At 42.8% G+C, this 15,398-nt stretch overlaps 1 protein-coding gene across 2 annotated transcripts; it reads left to right on the top strand.

Annotated features, from left to right (window-relative positions):
* The first annotated feature begins 1,408 nt into the window (after nt 1–1,408).
* On the top strand, nt 1,409–8,739 carry LOC123086655 (DExH-box ATP-dependent RNA helicase DExH10). Of its 2 annotated transcripts, none has more exons than XM_044508434.1 (17): nt 1,409–1,685; nt 2,380–3,392; nt 3,654–3,968; nt 4,171–4,275; nt 4,382–4,450; nt 5,303–5,470; nt 5,547–5,618; nt 5,693–5,809; nt 5,947–6,168; nt 6,298–6,456; nt 6,795–6,884; nt 6,975–7,070; nt 7,142–7,295; nt 7,375–7,523; nt 7,623–7,718; nt 7,937–8,029; nt 8,469–8,739. In XM_044508434.1, the coding sequence occupies exons 1-17, from the start codon at nt 1,409–1,411 to the stop codon at nt 8,577–8,579; spliced, it is 3,306 nt and encodes a 1,101-aa protein (XP_044364369.1). In that variant the 3' UTR covers nt 8,580–8,739. The 2 variants fall into 2 exon arrangements, with proteins under 2 accessions (XP_044364369.1, XP_044364370.1); XM_044508435.1 differs by having other exon boundaries at nt 2,376–3,392.
* The last annotated feature ends 6,659 nt before the right edge of the window (nt 8,740–15,398 follow it).

The following is a 15,398-nucleotide window of genomic DNA, read 5'->3' as shown; positions in this document are numbered from 1 at the left end:
ATATATAGATGGGAGGGAAGGAGGCCGACTTGTGGGAGGGTTGCCGACTTGGACGAGAGGCTCCCTCCCATAAGGGCGGTGGCCAAAGGAGCTGGGGCCCCTTCTCCCACCCTAGCCGCACCCTTCACTTGTAGGGTGAGGCAAGGTGGTAAGGGGCAGTTCATGGGGCCTATACTTATTTGAGGGGCTGCCCTCTAATAGGCCTAGCCTATTTGGGGTGGACCATGACCCCAATAATTATTTCCAAGTCATAACCACGCACGCACATGAGGTCATACACGTACCCATGTGGATACACATATACATTAATTTTTGTTTATATCTCAAAACATTTAAAATACATATACTTCAAAAATTAAGATTTATATTTTGTTTTAAATATTCACTGCAAATTTAAAAGATGTTAATGCGGTGTAAAGTTTTCGTAGAATTTTTTTAAAGAGGTTTGTACAGTTAAAAAAAGTTCATGACATTTAAAAAAATATTCACGCGTTTCAGAAAATTTTCATGATGTTTTTAATATAAAATAATAAAAAATGTTAATATAATTTTAAAAAAATGTTTCATACTATTAATTACTTTTCGTAACATTTAAAATTAAACATTCACACATTTATGAAAAAATTCCATGGAAATTAAAAATGTTTATACAATATAAAAGATTTTCACGTAAGTTAAAAAATGTTTATACCATCCAAAAAATATACATAACATTTAAAAATGTTCACATGTTCCAAAAGTATATTCATAACTTTCAAAAAGAATGTTTGTATAATATAAAATATATTCCATACCACTCAAAAAGTGTTCACTGTGTATTTAAAAATATTTAACATTTATTAGGAAAAATAAACATCTATTTGAAGTAATGTCCATCATGTACTTAGAAAATGTTCAACGTGTGTCAAAAAAATGTTACATGATGTATAAAAAAATGTACAACATGCATTTATATAAGAAAAAGGAAAGGAGAAAAATAAACAATGAAAACCGATAAAAACACATATAAAAGAGAGGAAGATTTTTTTTTACATGAGAGGTTGTAAAAACGGTCCTTAGAACCTTCTCAAAACCGCTCCAGGGAGAGCGAGAGACTAGGCGGGAATCTCGCAACAAGCGAGATATAGGCCCTGTTTGGTTTATAAGTCTTAGGATTTTTTTTAGTCTCAACTTATAAGTCCCAAGTCCATAAAAAGTTCCTACATGTTCGGTTCCTGAGACTTATAAGTCTCTATAAAACCATATTATAACTATAAGTCTCTATAAGTTCCTTCTTGAAAGTCTTATTTCATAAGTCTCAAATACCCACTTTAAGTTCCTATAAGTCCCTCATCTTTAATTTAGATGGAACTTATTTAAATCCTAGACCAATAAGTTCATGAAAACAAACACCCTCGTAGCCCCCGCGATGGTGTGGCCAAAAACTGCACTGGATCTGCTTGGTTTGGGCTGGTACTTTCGGTCCGAACCCATTCTCGGTGCCCCTCGGCGATTCTGCGACGGATTCGGACGAGCGAAGGGCGAGCGAGAGGGGTTGCCTGCCACCAGCCGGAGCGCTGCCCGACCACGTTCCCCGTCATCAGAAGGCGAGCGAGAGGGGTTGCCTGCCTCCTCCAGCTCCGCTCATCTGGCGCCGCCTCCCCGCCGCGCTGCTCCTTCCTCGCCGTCAAGAGAGTGTGAGAGAGGTAAGCCCTCGCCGAGATCTGTCTATTGCTCCAGCTCCTCGCGGGCACGTTCTTCCGATGCGTGTTCCGGGCCTCGATTCGGTGCTCGTTGCGACGGCAGCGGAGGTGCCAAGAGCGTAGGACCCGTTTCCCGCCCAAACCATTCCCAGGCCGAGCTGTTTCCACGCACGAGAACACGAGCACGAGGAAAGGGGAAAAGACTTATGGGGCCCCTTTCTGCAGTTTTTCCACTAGGGTTTTGGGATGATGCTGATTCTAAGGTTCCTGAGGTTCCAAGGTTTAATTGAACCCCATTCCCCACGTTATGTAGCTTGCTCGGATCGATTCGTTTCGCTTTTGTAGCATTTTTCTCTGGTAGTTCTTTAAATTGGAGTATATTGATTTTGTGTGGTGGGAATTGCTGCAAGTGATTGCGGGAAGTGTATTACGAAGCTTTTGGGATGCTCCGTTTCCGGCTTAGGGTTTTAGCCTCGTTTTAACTGGTACTGTGGTGTTGGAATGTTGCAAGTTGGCCATCTTTTGCCAAATCCACAACTTCCTTGATATGTTAAGCTGTAATTCCAGTCAAGCTCTGCTGCTCCTGCCCATTCGTGTCTGCAAGTAATGTCTTCTTTTATTTTTAGGCATGCAATGCAAGTAAGGTCTATGATATTCTATCGCTGCAATTGGCTCATGTTTCTAATGTGATAGGTAGATCCTATCGAAAAAATGGAAGAGGTGGAAAATACCAGCAAGCGCAAAGCACCCGAGCTGGATTCCGAGGACAGTTCCGCTGCCGCTGTTATGAATGGACAGCAGTCGCTGCCTGGCTCGGCTGCCAAGCGTCAGAACCTCGCCCGGTCGTGCATCCATGAGGTTGCTGCCCCCAATGGCTACGATTTGTCTAAGGACGAGGCCGTACATGGGACCCTTTCAAACCCTGTGTTTAATGGGAACATGGCCAAGACATACCCGTTTCAGCTCGACCCCTTCCAGACTGTCTCGGTCGCCTGCTTGGAGAGGAACGAATCTGTCTTGGTCTCAGCTCACACCTCTGCGGGGAAGACAGCCATTGCTGAGTACGCCATTGCAATGTCGTTTAGAGACAAGCAGAGGGTTATATATACCTCTCCACTGAAGGCTCTGAGCAATCAGAAGTACCGTGAGCTTAGTCAGGAGTTTTCTGATGTTGGTTTGATGACTGGTGATGTCACGCTTCAGCCAAATGCTACTTGCCTGGTCATGACGACGGAAATCCTGAGGGCAATGCTCTATAGGGGTTCTGAGGTGATCAAGGAAGTTGGTTGGGTTATATTTGATGAGATCCACTACATGAAGGACCGGGAGAGAGGCGTTGTGTGGGAAGAGAGTATAGTTTTCCTTCCACCTGCCATCAAGATGGTCTTTCTTTCTGCCACCATGTCGAATGCAACTGAGTTTGCTGAGTGGATATGCAATCTGCACAAGCAGCCTTGTCATGTGGTGTACACAGACTTCAGGCCGACACCGTTACAGCACTACGTGTTCCCAATAGGTGGGTCTGGTCTCTACCTCGTAGTAGATGAAAATGGTCAGTTCAGGGAGGATAATTTTCTGAAGCTGCAAGACACATTTGCGAAGCAACCTAGTCAACTAGATGGGAAGAAGAATGGTGGGCCTAAAGCCAGTGGTCGAATTGCAAAAGGCGGGAATGCTTCTGGAACTTCTGACATATACAGAATTGTCAAGGTAGGCAGCCACTGACATACTTCAGTGCAAGATAAATTCTGGCCTTATTGTGCATTCTGAATTTACAAATAATAGATGGTTTATGCTTTCTTGTACAAGCATGCATATTTTTGTAGTTTACCACCTGCTGGCTTTTAAAACTAGGGAACAGTTCGTGTTTCACTTGATGATATTCACTGTTTAGCTGTTGATGTTTTATAGTTTGGTTTAGTTTCCTCCAGTCAATATCCCTGCTTAATTTCGATGATTGCTAATTTGCAGATGATTATGGAGCGCAAGTTTCAACCAGTCATTATTTTCAGCTTTAGTAGAAGGGAATGTGAGCACCATGCGATGTCGATGTCAAAACTTGATTTCAACACTGAAGAAGAAAAGGATAGCATTGAACAGGTTTTCCGTAGTGCTATTTTCTGTTTAAGCGAGGAAGATAGAGGTTTACCTGCTATAGAGTTGATGTTGCCTCTTCTTAAACGAGGTATTGCAGTACACCATTCTGGACTGCTTCCAATAATTAAGGAGCTGGTGGAATTGCTCTTCCAAGAAGGTCTTGTGAAAGCTCTCTTTGCTACTGAGACGGTGTGCGCTTTAACCTGATTATCCCACTTGAGCTAAACTTATTTTATCCATTGACTGCATAATCTGGAATTGTACTCCTCAAAGGAACTTCTATTTTGGTTTTTGAACTAGAGAAAATCAGATTACTATTGTTTTATACTTTCTGAATTATTTTCACTCTTTAGTAGCAGCATTTGATTAACTCATGATTGTTATTCTTCAGTTTGCCATGGGACTGAACATGCCTGCAAAAACAGTTGTCTTTACATCTGTCAAAAAATGGGATGGTGATAGTAACCGTTTTATTGGTTCTGGAGAATATATACAGGTAAATCTTATGTACATGAAGTGAAGTCAGGCATATATATGTAGAGTTAGTAGGTCGAATAGAATATACGAGCCCTTCTCACAATAATTTTGTATTTTCTTTCTAGATGAGTGGAAGAGCCGGTCGGCGTGGGAAGGATGAACGTGGCATTTGTGTTATAATGATAGATGAAAAGGTAAGGCTGTGTAATCTTCTGTTCCAACTAATATAGCATGATGATCATGCATGGAACCATGAGTTGGCTGCGAGATCTTATGGGTTTCACCTCTAGCCTACCCCAACTTGTTTGGGACAAAAGGCTTTGTTGTTGTTGTTGATGATGATGGTGGTGATGATCATGCACGGAATTAGTATATCTTTCTAGTACAATAATTTGATCAAATGCACCCTCCATCCAGATTTTGCAGTTGTCTTTCTGCGTTGATTATGATAATGAAATGTGATAACTTATTACTGCCTTATTTTTGTCTAACGCAAATCATTGCTATTTCACTTGTAGTCATGGTTCTGATTTTGGTAGATGTTTACCAGTTTGATTTTTAAACTTAACTGTTTTTATTAGTTATTTATGGTATGCAGTGGCATGTAATCGGAAGTCATTATGAGCTTATTTTTTTAGACTATTGAACTTTGCATTTGAAAGATACATGCTCTGTTCTTAGTTCTCACCTGAGTAGTTGTGTTGAATTTTTTTGTTCTGTTGAAGTCGTCCTCCCAACAGACTGTTCTATGTTCATGCTTGAATTTACTTCTCATATCAAGCTTTACTTAGCTTGCAATACTTGTTATGCAAAATTAATTTGCTCTGAATTCTTAGTAGTTGTGTTAACATTCATTTTGTGCTATTGAAGCTGTCCTGCAAGACACTTGTTTTGTTACATATTCATGCTTGAATTGCTTTTCAAGATCTATTTTGTATGCTGTGATTCTTATGCAACATATATACACTAAAGCTTTTGTTTTGTTTTCACGTGCTTCCTTTAGTTTGACATTTGGCCTTTGGTATTAACATAATTTAACTTTTCAGATGGAAATGAGTGTTATCAAGGACATGGTGTTAGGTAAACCAGCACCTCTCATCAGTACTTTCCGACTGAGCTACTACACCATTCTGAATTTGCTGAGTCGCGCGGAGGGCCAATTTACTGCTGAACATGTGATCCGGAATTCATTCCACCAGTTTCAGTATGAAAAGGTCTGTATCAACCTTAAAGATACCTCTCATGACATATCCTTTTGAATGCCAAAGATTAGCTTCCCTTGCTTTTCAGGCATTACCTGAAGTGGTTCAGAAGATTACAAGGTTGGAAAATGAAGCTAGCTTGCTGGGCTCTTCGGGAGAGGTATGCTATTTCGGTTGTAATATACATTATTGCGCTTCTGTTTGACTAACAATGTATCACCTCTACTTGTACAGAATGATCTTGCTGAATATCACAAATTGGGGCTTGATATATCTGAACTTGAGAAGAAAATCATGTCTGAGATGATTAGACCAGAGAGAGCTTTGTTATATTTGGTTCCTGGAAGGCTGGTACGTAACTATTTCTCCTAGGTTCTGTTCTTGCTTGAGGATGAGATGTACATTTTCATCAGTTATCGCCGCTTATGATGTGGATTCTGTAAAATTTACACAGATTTCATTTCACTGAGTAATTTGCATCATGGCAGGTTAAGGTGAGGGATGGTTCAACAGACTGGGGATGGGGTGTGGTTGTAAATGTTGTAAAGAAACCTTCAACATCTAGTAGTCTCCCCCCTGCATTAAGTGCATCCCGCAATAATAACTATATAGTGGATACCTTGCTTCATTGTTCTTCTAGTTCGAGTGAGAGCGGATTGCATTCGAAGCCATGCCCACCTCGCCCTGGGGAGAAGGGAGAAATGCATGTGGTGAGTTGAAGATCGTGACAAAGGATTTTATTGTGGTCGTTTATCTTCAGTTCGCTAGACTATCATTTTATTATTCTCATTTAGCGATGGCCCAAAATTTACTTTTGACCAATGTTGAGATTTTTGCAGGTGCCTGTACCATTACCTTTAGTATGTGGTCTAAGCAGCATTAGAATCAGCATTCCATCTGATCTGCGACCACCTGAAGCAAGACAAAACATACTTTTTGCAGTTCAAGAACTAGGAAAGCGTTACCCCCAAGGGCTTCCAAAGCTACATCCAATTACGGTGAAAATTCTTCTTACATAATCTTTTCAGCTCGTTGTTAATTTTGCACTAGAAGTACCATTTTTGTTTAGAGGCTGAAAGTTCCAAAAAAAGGAAGTCAAATTTATCTTGTCAGGATTTAGATGCACATTAGCACAGCTCTCCAGATGAGATATATCATATCTGTTTTTCCTCAGTACATCGTCCATGCATGTTATACAGATGGGGAAAACAAATGCTATAGCCCGCAAAAAAAGAAGTTTCTCCGTCATTCTTTCCTAAAAATATATCACCTGTCATCCTAAAGCGATAATTTTGAATTATGGTGTCATTTTTTGACATTCTGGTATAATTAACAGGACATGGGTATTGAAGAACCTGAATTAGTTGACCTGGTTCATAAACTTGAGGATCTTGAGCAGAAACTATGTTCTCACCCACTTCATAAGGTATGCCTTATCGTCACCTTTCAATTAAGAAATGCCCAGTCCTGTTTTTACTTGATGCACTTATTTTTTTTTTTGCTATTTTTGTGTCAGTCTGATCAAAGTGAGCAGCAACTGTCATGGTACCAAAGAAAAGCTGAACTGAATCATGAAATTCAGCAACTAAAGTCAAAGATGCGGGATTCACAGGTTGGTTGAATGTTTGCATGGTTGATCCTTGTTAAACAGCTAAATGTGTTCTCACATTCTCCTCCATTCAGCTACAAAAATTTAGGGATGAACTGAAAAACCGGTCTCGTGTTCTGAAGATGCTGGGTCATATTGATGCGGATGGTGTTCTCCAGTTAAAGGGGCGTGCTGCCTGTTTGATAGACACTGGGGATGAGCTGCTTATCACTGAGCTTATGTTTAATGGTACCTGTTTAATATGACTCTGGGTTCAGTTTTTGCTTACTTTATATTCAGTATTGCATTAATATGTTTATGTGACTAGGTACATTTAATGATCTTGATCATCATCAAGTTGCTTCCGTTGTTAGCTGCTTTGTTCCGTGTGAGAAGTCAAGTGAGCAAATACGCCTGAGAAATGAGCTTTCTAAACCAATGATGCAGCTCCAGGAGGCTGCAAGAAAAATAGCTGAGGTGCATACTTGTTGTATACTTGTATCATCACTATATCGCCACCCATCTCCCTAGTCCCTGTGCTTGATTGGGAACTCTGATTTCTCACTCTTGTTTTAGGTACAACGGGAATGCAAATTGGACATCAATGTTGAGGAATATGTTGAATCAACTTGTAAACCCTACCTGATGGACGTCATATACTGCTGGTCAAAGGTTGGTCAGACTATGCAGTTCATTAAACTATAGATCTTGTGTTCCATTTTTTCTTTTTGGAAATTCTCCAGGCATTAAGATATCTTATTTCCAATTGTGACATTGATTCTTATCATGCATAATCTCGACATCTGATGCAATCATACTCTGCATCTGTACTGCTGCTGCAGTTTTTGTAGTTATATTATGTGTAGAGTCCTGAAACATTTTCCTCACAGGGCGCCACATTCGGAGAGGTGACAGAAATGACTGACATTTTTGAAGGAAGCATCATACGGCTAGTTAGGAGGCTGGATGAATTTCTGAATCAGGTAAACCACCTGTTGGTTCCGGGCACTAGTACTAAAACCACTTGGATAATGAGAGTGTCTGTCTTTGATTATCCCATTTGACTTAAAGTGCATGCGAATAAAAAAATCTGCCTTTGATTGATCCATTAGATCAATGTGCATGTGAATACAAGTGTGACATGTCCTTCTAGTGAAATGTCCATAAACTGTCAACATTTATTCTCAACTGTGACATGACAGAATATGATGAACAAGTTGGACTGTAGCTAAGATATGTAAGAAATGTTATCTATTTATGTTTATCTCCATATATAGAAGTTGTGATTGGCATCGATTTTCTTCTTTGCCCTTTTCTGCATGCCCAACACTACTTTTATATTACAAAGTTCTGGAAATAGTCAGGAAAATAAGCTTGCTTTGTTTTCCTTTGTCGAACCAACTGACTTAATTTATTTGCCAGCTAAAAGCCGCTGCTGAAGCTGTTGGGGAGGTCAACCTTGAGAACAAGTTTGGATCGGCGAGTGAGAGCTTACGCCGTGGCATCATGTTTGCTAACTCATTGTATCTGTGATGAGTGCTCCAGCAGTTGTAACATACAGTATATGTTAACAAACCAAACGTAGCTGTTTTGTTTTTTGTTTTTGACAGCCCTTATCTGTGGGAGTGTAGGTTGTAGCCTTGTACCCTGGTAACCCCTAGGTAATTTATTTTGGAAATTCTTATCCAGGCAACATCGTGCATTCAATTTTGCAGCAAAATTGTTAGGGAAATCCTATTTAGCGTCTGGCGCTTCAGGCGCGGGTTACAGGTGTTTTTACAAACTGGCGCCTGAAGCAGCTCCTTCACCGGTTACAAGTGTTTTTACAAACTGGCGCCTGAAGCAGCTCCTTCACGGGGAGTTGCAATAACGGCCTGGGGCAACACACGACTTGTGTTCAGTTACTCCCATTTCCCCATTCTGTTCTTTCCTTTTTCTTTTCTCTTTCTTGTTTGTATTTTCAGTTTTTCTTTCTTTTTCAAAGATGCACAAACTTTTTAAAATTCGACGACCTATTTCTTCCAACCACTGAACTATTTTTCGAATTTGACGAACTTTTTCAAATTCGTTCAACTTTTTTTCCAATTCAATGAACTTTTCTCAATTTTTTTTTTCAAAACCATGAACTTTTTTCAAAATTTGGTGATTTTTAAAAAAATCATTGAACGTTCTTTTCAAACCAACAAACCTTTTTCAAATTCTATTAACTTTTAAAAAAAATTGTTGAACGTTTTCTAAATTTGACGGACTCTTTTTCAATTTGATTAACTTTTTTCAAAACCGATTAACTTTTTTTAAATCGATGAACTCTTTTTTGAAACCAATGAATATTTTTTAATTCCCATGATTTTTTTACAAAATTGATGACCTTATTTTCAAACTTGTGAACTTTTTTGGGGAATCAATGAACTTTTTAAAAAATGGATGAACTTCTTTACAAAATCAATGAATGTTTTTTCAAAATAGATGATTTTTTTTCAACTTCATGTACTTTTTTCTGATCTTTAAAAAATAATAATTTTGTGAACCTTTTTCTAAATCGATGGACTTCCTTCAAATTTGTGAACTTTTTTTCCCAGATTTCGATGACCTTTTTTCCACTTTGAGATTTTTTTGGAGTTTGTAAACTGTTTTTACAATCTATGAATATTATTGAATTCACGAACTTTTGTCGATTTTCTGCGGTTTTTTTTTCAATTTTTTGCGTTTTTTCTAGAGGTCAACGTTTGATTGGTTAACTGTCAAACGAAGCGTATGTTTTTTTTTCTTCTGAACATAGTACAGATGCAAGCGTTCATACATACGCGCATACACTCATCCTATGAATGCACACACGCTCACCCTGTTGGATGTGGGGTTCCGGCAAATTCTTAAGGTTCGAACACTGGGGTGCGCGCGAAGTCTTTTTCTTCTACCGATCTACGCCCTACCTTGCTAAGATCTCGCGGACGAACTCGCAACACAGAAAGACACAAGATTTATACTGGTTCGGGCCACCGTTGTGGTGTAACACCCTACTCCAGTGTGGTGGTGGTGGATTGCCTCTTGGGTTGATGACGAACAATACAATGGGAAGAACAACCTCCTGAGGTTGAGGTGTTCTTGTGCGTGGCTAACTTGTGTGGGTGAGAGAGGGATCTAAAATGTCGTCTCCTCACCCCTCCTTCTGTTTGATTTCCGATCCCCCTTCTCCTCTCTCCCCCATCTATGGTGGTGGCTAGTCCTACTTATAGAGGCCCTGTTTCTCTTCCCAAATGTTGAGCGGGAAGGGAGCCAACAATGGCGGGCAAATTTGAAGGGGGACAGCTAGTACAAGCCATCCTGACAAAAGATGGTCTCCGCATGCGAAAGGCTCTGGTGGTGACGCCGTCTTGGGCTCCACGATGACCTCCGTCTTGCCATCCTTCTGGTTTTGGTCTTGTTGCACCGAAATGGCAACCTTTGCCCGAGGCCTCGGTACTCCGCGGCTGCGCTTGCCTCCTTTGCACCAAAGAGGAAACAAGGACGCTGCGCGCGCTGGCGCCCGCCTGACGCCCGCCTGGTATCGATCATCATGGCTCACGTCACGAGAGCCTCGTGAGGTTCGCCTCGCCTTGATATCTCCGCTCCTCATGAGCCTGCCTGACTAGGCCAGTCGAGAGGAGGTCTTGTGTCGTCCGCATCGCGAGCCTTGGCCCCTCGCGAGGGTCTTGGGTGCCTTATTGATGAAGATGGGCCGTACGACCTGCTGGCTCCGCCACGCCGCGGGTCACAGGCAGGCAAGTTTGGGGACCCCCATTCCCAGGACGCCGACAGTAGCCCCCGGGCCCAAGGTGTGCTCGGGCTTGGCTTCGCGACGAAGCCAAGGGCCAAGCACGAAGCGCCGCGGGCCCCAAAAGCCCACGGCCTCGGTTGACATGTGGCAGTTGATTGGACGTGGGCGTCTCCGCTTCCCCATGCTGCCTCGGCAACTGCTCGCCCTGACAAAAGGTTGGCGCAGGCAGCACTTGCCTTCATTGCTTCTCCCTCGCCTTCCTCCAGATCCCCTTCCTTGCTTTCCGCCACCGCTATCTCCAGATCCGCTCCAATTTCATTCCGCAGCTGCGATCCATGGCGTCGCACAAGGCCAAGGCTTCCTCAGCGCCGGCTTGGTACGAGCCGGTCCTTGAGGTGCCCACCGTCACGGAGAAGAGCCTCGCTTCCGTGCGCCTGCTGACGGCAGGCGAGAGCAATGAGTGGGGGAAGACCGAGCTCCGGCTTGCCTCCGACGCGTCGGAGCCTGAGGAAATCACCTTCTTCCCCTTCTTCTCGAGCAGCGTCGCCGTCCGGTTGGTTCCTCCCTTCTTCGATTTGTTTTACGAAGTCCTCGACCACTACGGGCTGCAGGCGTTGCATCTCCATCCCAACTTTGTCCTCCTCCTTTCCATCTTCGCCTACTACTATGAGGCGTACCTGGGCGTGATGCCGTCCGTGGCGCTCCTGCGCCATTTCTTCTTCCTCCGTGTCAGTGAGGGTAGCATCTCCGGATGCGCTAATTTCGTTGCATCCAGCAAGGCCAACTCGATCTCGAGTACCGGGAAAAGGGCCGACAACATTCGATCCAAATGGGTCATGATGGACGCCAAGTGCGCCGACCCGCGTCTGGTGTTGCCCACGGCGGCGCCCTCTTCCCACGGGGGATGGCCCAGGGCGGAGCTTGCTGATGAGCGGGCCTCGTTGGTGTTGGGGCAGATGGTGACCGACCTGAAGCCGGGGAACGCGAGGGCGGCAAAGGTGACGGGGGTTGTGCTTCTAAGGGAGTTCTTGACCCTGCGAGTAGCTCCACTCCAGGCGCGTGCACGCCCCTGTGGGAGCTTGAAGAAGAGGAGAACATGACCCGCCTGAGGCCAGGGGCCCTGCCTGACGATGAATTGGATGTTGTCTTGCGCCTCATAGTTGGGGACAACCAGGAGTACCCACCAAGCGCCTTTGTCCCCCTGTTCCAGCGCAGGGATCGGGAGGAATTCGTCGCCTCCAGGCCGTCCTTTGATGCGCGTGGGCTGGTGCCGCCGGCGCTCCTGGGAGCCCCTGCGGCACCGAAACCGGTGGAGGTGTCTTCTGGCAAGCCCCGCATGGAGGGGGAAGAGGAGGTGGACCCAGAGAAGGCTCTGAAGGGGAGGGGGAGACTGATAACCCACAAGTATAGGGGATTGCAATAGTTTTCGAGGGTAGAGTATTCAACCCAAATTTATTGATTCGACACAAGGGGAGCCAAAGAATATTCTCAAGTATTAGCAGTTGAGTTGTCAATTCAACCACACCTGGAAACTTAATATCTGCAGCAAAGTATTTAGTAGCAAAGTAATATGATAATAGTGGTAACGGTAGCAAAAGGTAACAGTAGCAAAAGTAATGTTTTTGGTATTTTGTAATGATGATAGCAATAGCAACGGAAAAGTAAAATAAGCGAAGAACGGTATATGGAAAGCTCGTAGGCAATGGATCGGTGATGGAGAACTATGCCGGATGCGGTTCATCATGTAACAATCATAACATAGGGTGACATAGGACTAGCTCCAATTCATCAATGTAATGTAGGCATGTATTTCGAATATAGTCATACGTGCTTATGGAAAAGAACTTGCATGACATCTTTTGTCCTACCCTCCCGTGGCAGCGGGGTCCTAATGGAAACTAAGGGATATTAAGGCCTCCTTTTAATAGAGTACCGGAACAAAGCATTAGCACATAGTGAATACATGAACTCCTCAAACTATGGTCATCACCAGGAGTGGTCCCGATTATTGTCACTTCGGGGTTGCCGGATCATAACACATAGTAGGTGACTATAGACTTGCAAGATAGGATCAAAGAACACTCATATATTGATGAAAACATAATAGGTTCAGATCTGAAATCATGGCACTCGGGCCCTAGTGACAAGCATTAAGCATAGCAAAGTCATAGCAACATCAATCTCAGAACATAGTGGATACTAGGGATCAAACCCTAACAAAACTAACTCGATTACATGATAGATCTCATCCAACCCATCACCGTCCAGCAAGCCTACGATGGAATTACTCACGCACGGCGGTGAGCATCATGAAATTGGTGATGGAGGATGGTTGATGATGACGATGGCGACGGATTCCCCTCTCCGGAGCCCTGAACGGACTCCAGATCAGCCCTCCCGAGAGGTTTTAGGGCTTGGCAGTGGCTCCGTATCGTAAAACGTGATGAATTCTTCTCCCTGATTTTTTTTCTCTCCGAAGCCAAATATATAGAGTTGGAGTTGAGGTCGGAGGAGCTCCAGGGGGCCCACGAGGTAGGCGGGCGCGCCCTAGGGGGGCACGCACGCCCCCACCCTCGTGGACAGGTGGTGGCCCCCTGGTCTTTGTCTTTTGCAAGGATTTTTTTATTATTTCCGAATAGATGTTCCGTGAAGTTTCAGGTCATTCCGAGAAGTTTTGTATCTGCACATAAATAACACCATGGCAATTCTGCTGAAAACAACGTTAGTCCGGGTTAGTTCCATTCAAATCATGCAAGTTAGAGTCCAAAACAAGGGCAAAAGTGTTTGGAAAAGTAGATACGATGGAGACGTATCAACTCCCCCAAGCTTAAACCTTTGCTTGTCCTCAAGCAATTCAGTTGATAAACTGAAAGTGATAAAGAAAAACTTTTACAAACTCTGTTTGCTCTTATTGTTGTAAATATGTAAAGCCAGCATTCAAGTTTTTAGCAAAGATTATGACTAACCACATTCACAATAACGCATAGGTCTCATGTTTACTCATATCAATGGCATAATCAACTAGCGAGCAATAATAATAAATCTCGGATGACAACACTTCCTCAAAACAATCATAATATGATATAACAAGATGGTATCTCGCTAGCACTTTCTGAGACCGCAAAACATAAATGCAGAGCACCTTTAAAGATCAAGGACTGACAAGACATTGTAATTCATGGTAAAAGAGATCCAGTCAAGTCATACTCAATGTAAACTAACAGTAATGAATGCAAATGACAGTGGTGCTCTCCAACTGGTGCTTTTTAATAAGAGGATGATGACTCAACATGAAAGTAAATAGATAGGCCCTTCGCAGAGGGAAGCAGGGATTTGTAGAGGTGCCAGAGCTCGGTTTTGAAATAGAGATGAATAATATTTTAAGCGGTATACTTTCATTGTCAACACAACAACCAAGAGATGGCGATATCTTCCATGCTACACACATTATAGGCGGTTCCCAAACAGAATGGTAAAGTTTATACTCCCCCTCCACCAACAAGCATCAATCCATGGCTTGCTTGAAACAACGAGTGCCTCCAACTAGCAACAGTCCCAGGGGGAGTTTTGTTTTGCAATTATTTTGATTTAGTTTGCATAAAGCATGGGACCGGGCATCCCGGTGACCAGCCACTTTCTCGTGAGTGAGGAGCGGAGTCCACTCCTCTTGAGAATAACCCGCCTAACATGGAAGATACGGACAACCCTAGTTGATACATGAGCTATTCGAGCATACAAAACAGGATATTTATTTGAAGGTTTAGAGTTTGGCACATACAAATTTACTTGGAATGGCAGGTAGATACCGCATATAGGAAGGTATAGTGGACTCATATGGAATAACTTTAGGGTTTAAGGGATTGGATGCACAAGCAGCATTCCCGCTTAGTACAAGTGAAGGCTAGCAAAAGACTGGGAAGCGACCAGCTAGAGAGCGACAACAGTCATGAACATGCATTAAAATTAATCAACACTGAATGCAAGCATGAGTAGGATATAATCCACCATGAACATAAATATCGTGAAGGCTATGTTGATTTTGTTTCAACTACATGTGTGAACATGTGCCAAGTCAAGTCACTTAAATCATTCAGAGGAGGATACCACCCTATCATACCACATCACAACCATTTTAATAGCATGTTGGTACGCAAAGTAAACCATTATAAGCTCCTAGCTAATCAAGCATGGCACAAGAAACTATGATCTCTAGTTGTCATTGCAAACATGTTTATTCATAATAGGCTGAATCAGGAATGATGAACTAATCATATTTACAAAAACAAAAGAGGTCGAGTTCATACCAGGTTTTCTCATCTCAGTCAGTCCATCATATATCGTCATAATTGCCTTTCACTTGCACGACCGAACGATGTGGATAATAATAATAATAATAGTGCACGTGCATTGGACTAAGCTGGAATATGCAAGCATTTAATAAACATGAGAAGACAAGGCAATAGGGGCTCTTGGTTAAATCAACAATAATGCATATAAGAGCCACTTCAACAATTTAATTATGATCTTCTCCTATAGACCCCCAAAGAAAAGAAAAGAAATAAAACTATTTACACGGGAAAGCTCCCAACAAGCACAAG

This window comes from Triticum aestivum, chromosome 4A, assembly GCF_018294505.1.
Source record: "Triticum aestivum cultivar Chinese Spring chromosome 4A, IWGSC CS RefSeq v2.1, whole genome shotgun sequence".
Taxonomy (NCBI): domain Eukaryota; kingdom Viridiplantae; phylum Streptophyta; class Magnoliopsida; order Poales; family Poaceae; genus Triticum; species Triticum aestivum.
This window is presented reverse-complemented; position numbering and strand designations above follow the sequence as displayed.

Coding starts and splice junctions, on each gene's coding strand:
- LOC123086655 (XM_044508434.1), top strand. CDS start 1,409: ATGGTGTGGCCAAAAACTGCACTGGATCTGCTTGGTTTGGGCTGGTAC. Junction 3,393..3,653: donor ACATATACAGAATTGTCAAG/GTAGGCAGCCAC, acceptor GCTAATTTGCAG/ATGATTATGGAGCGCAAGTT. Junction 6,885..6,974: donor GTTCTCACCCACTTCATAAG/GTATGCCTTATC, acceptor TTTTTGTGTCAG/TCTGATCAAAGTGAGCAGCA.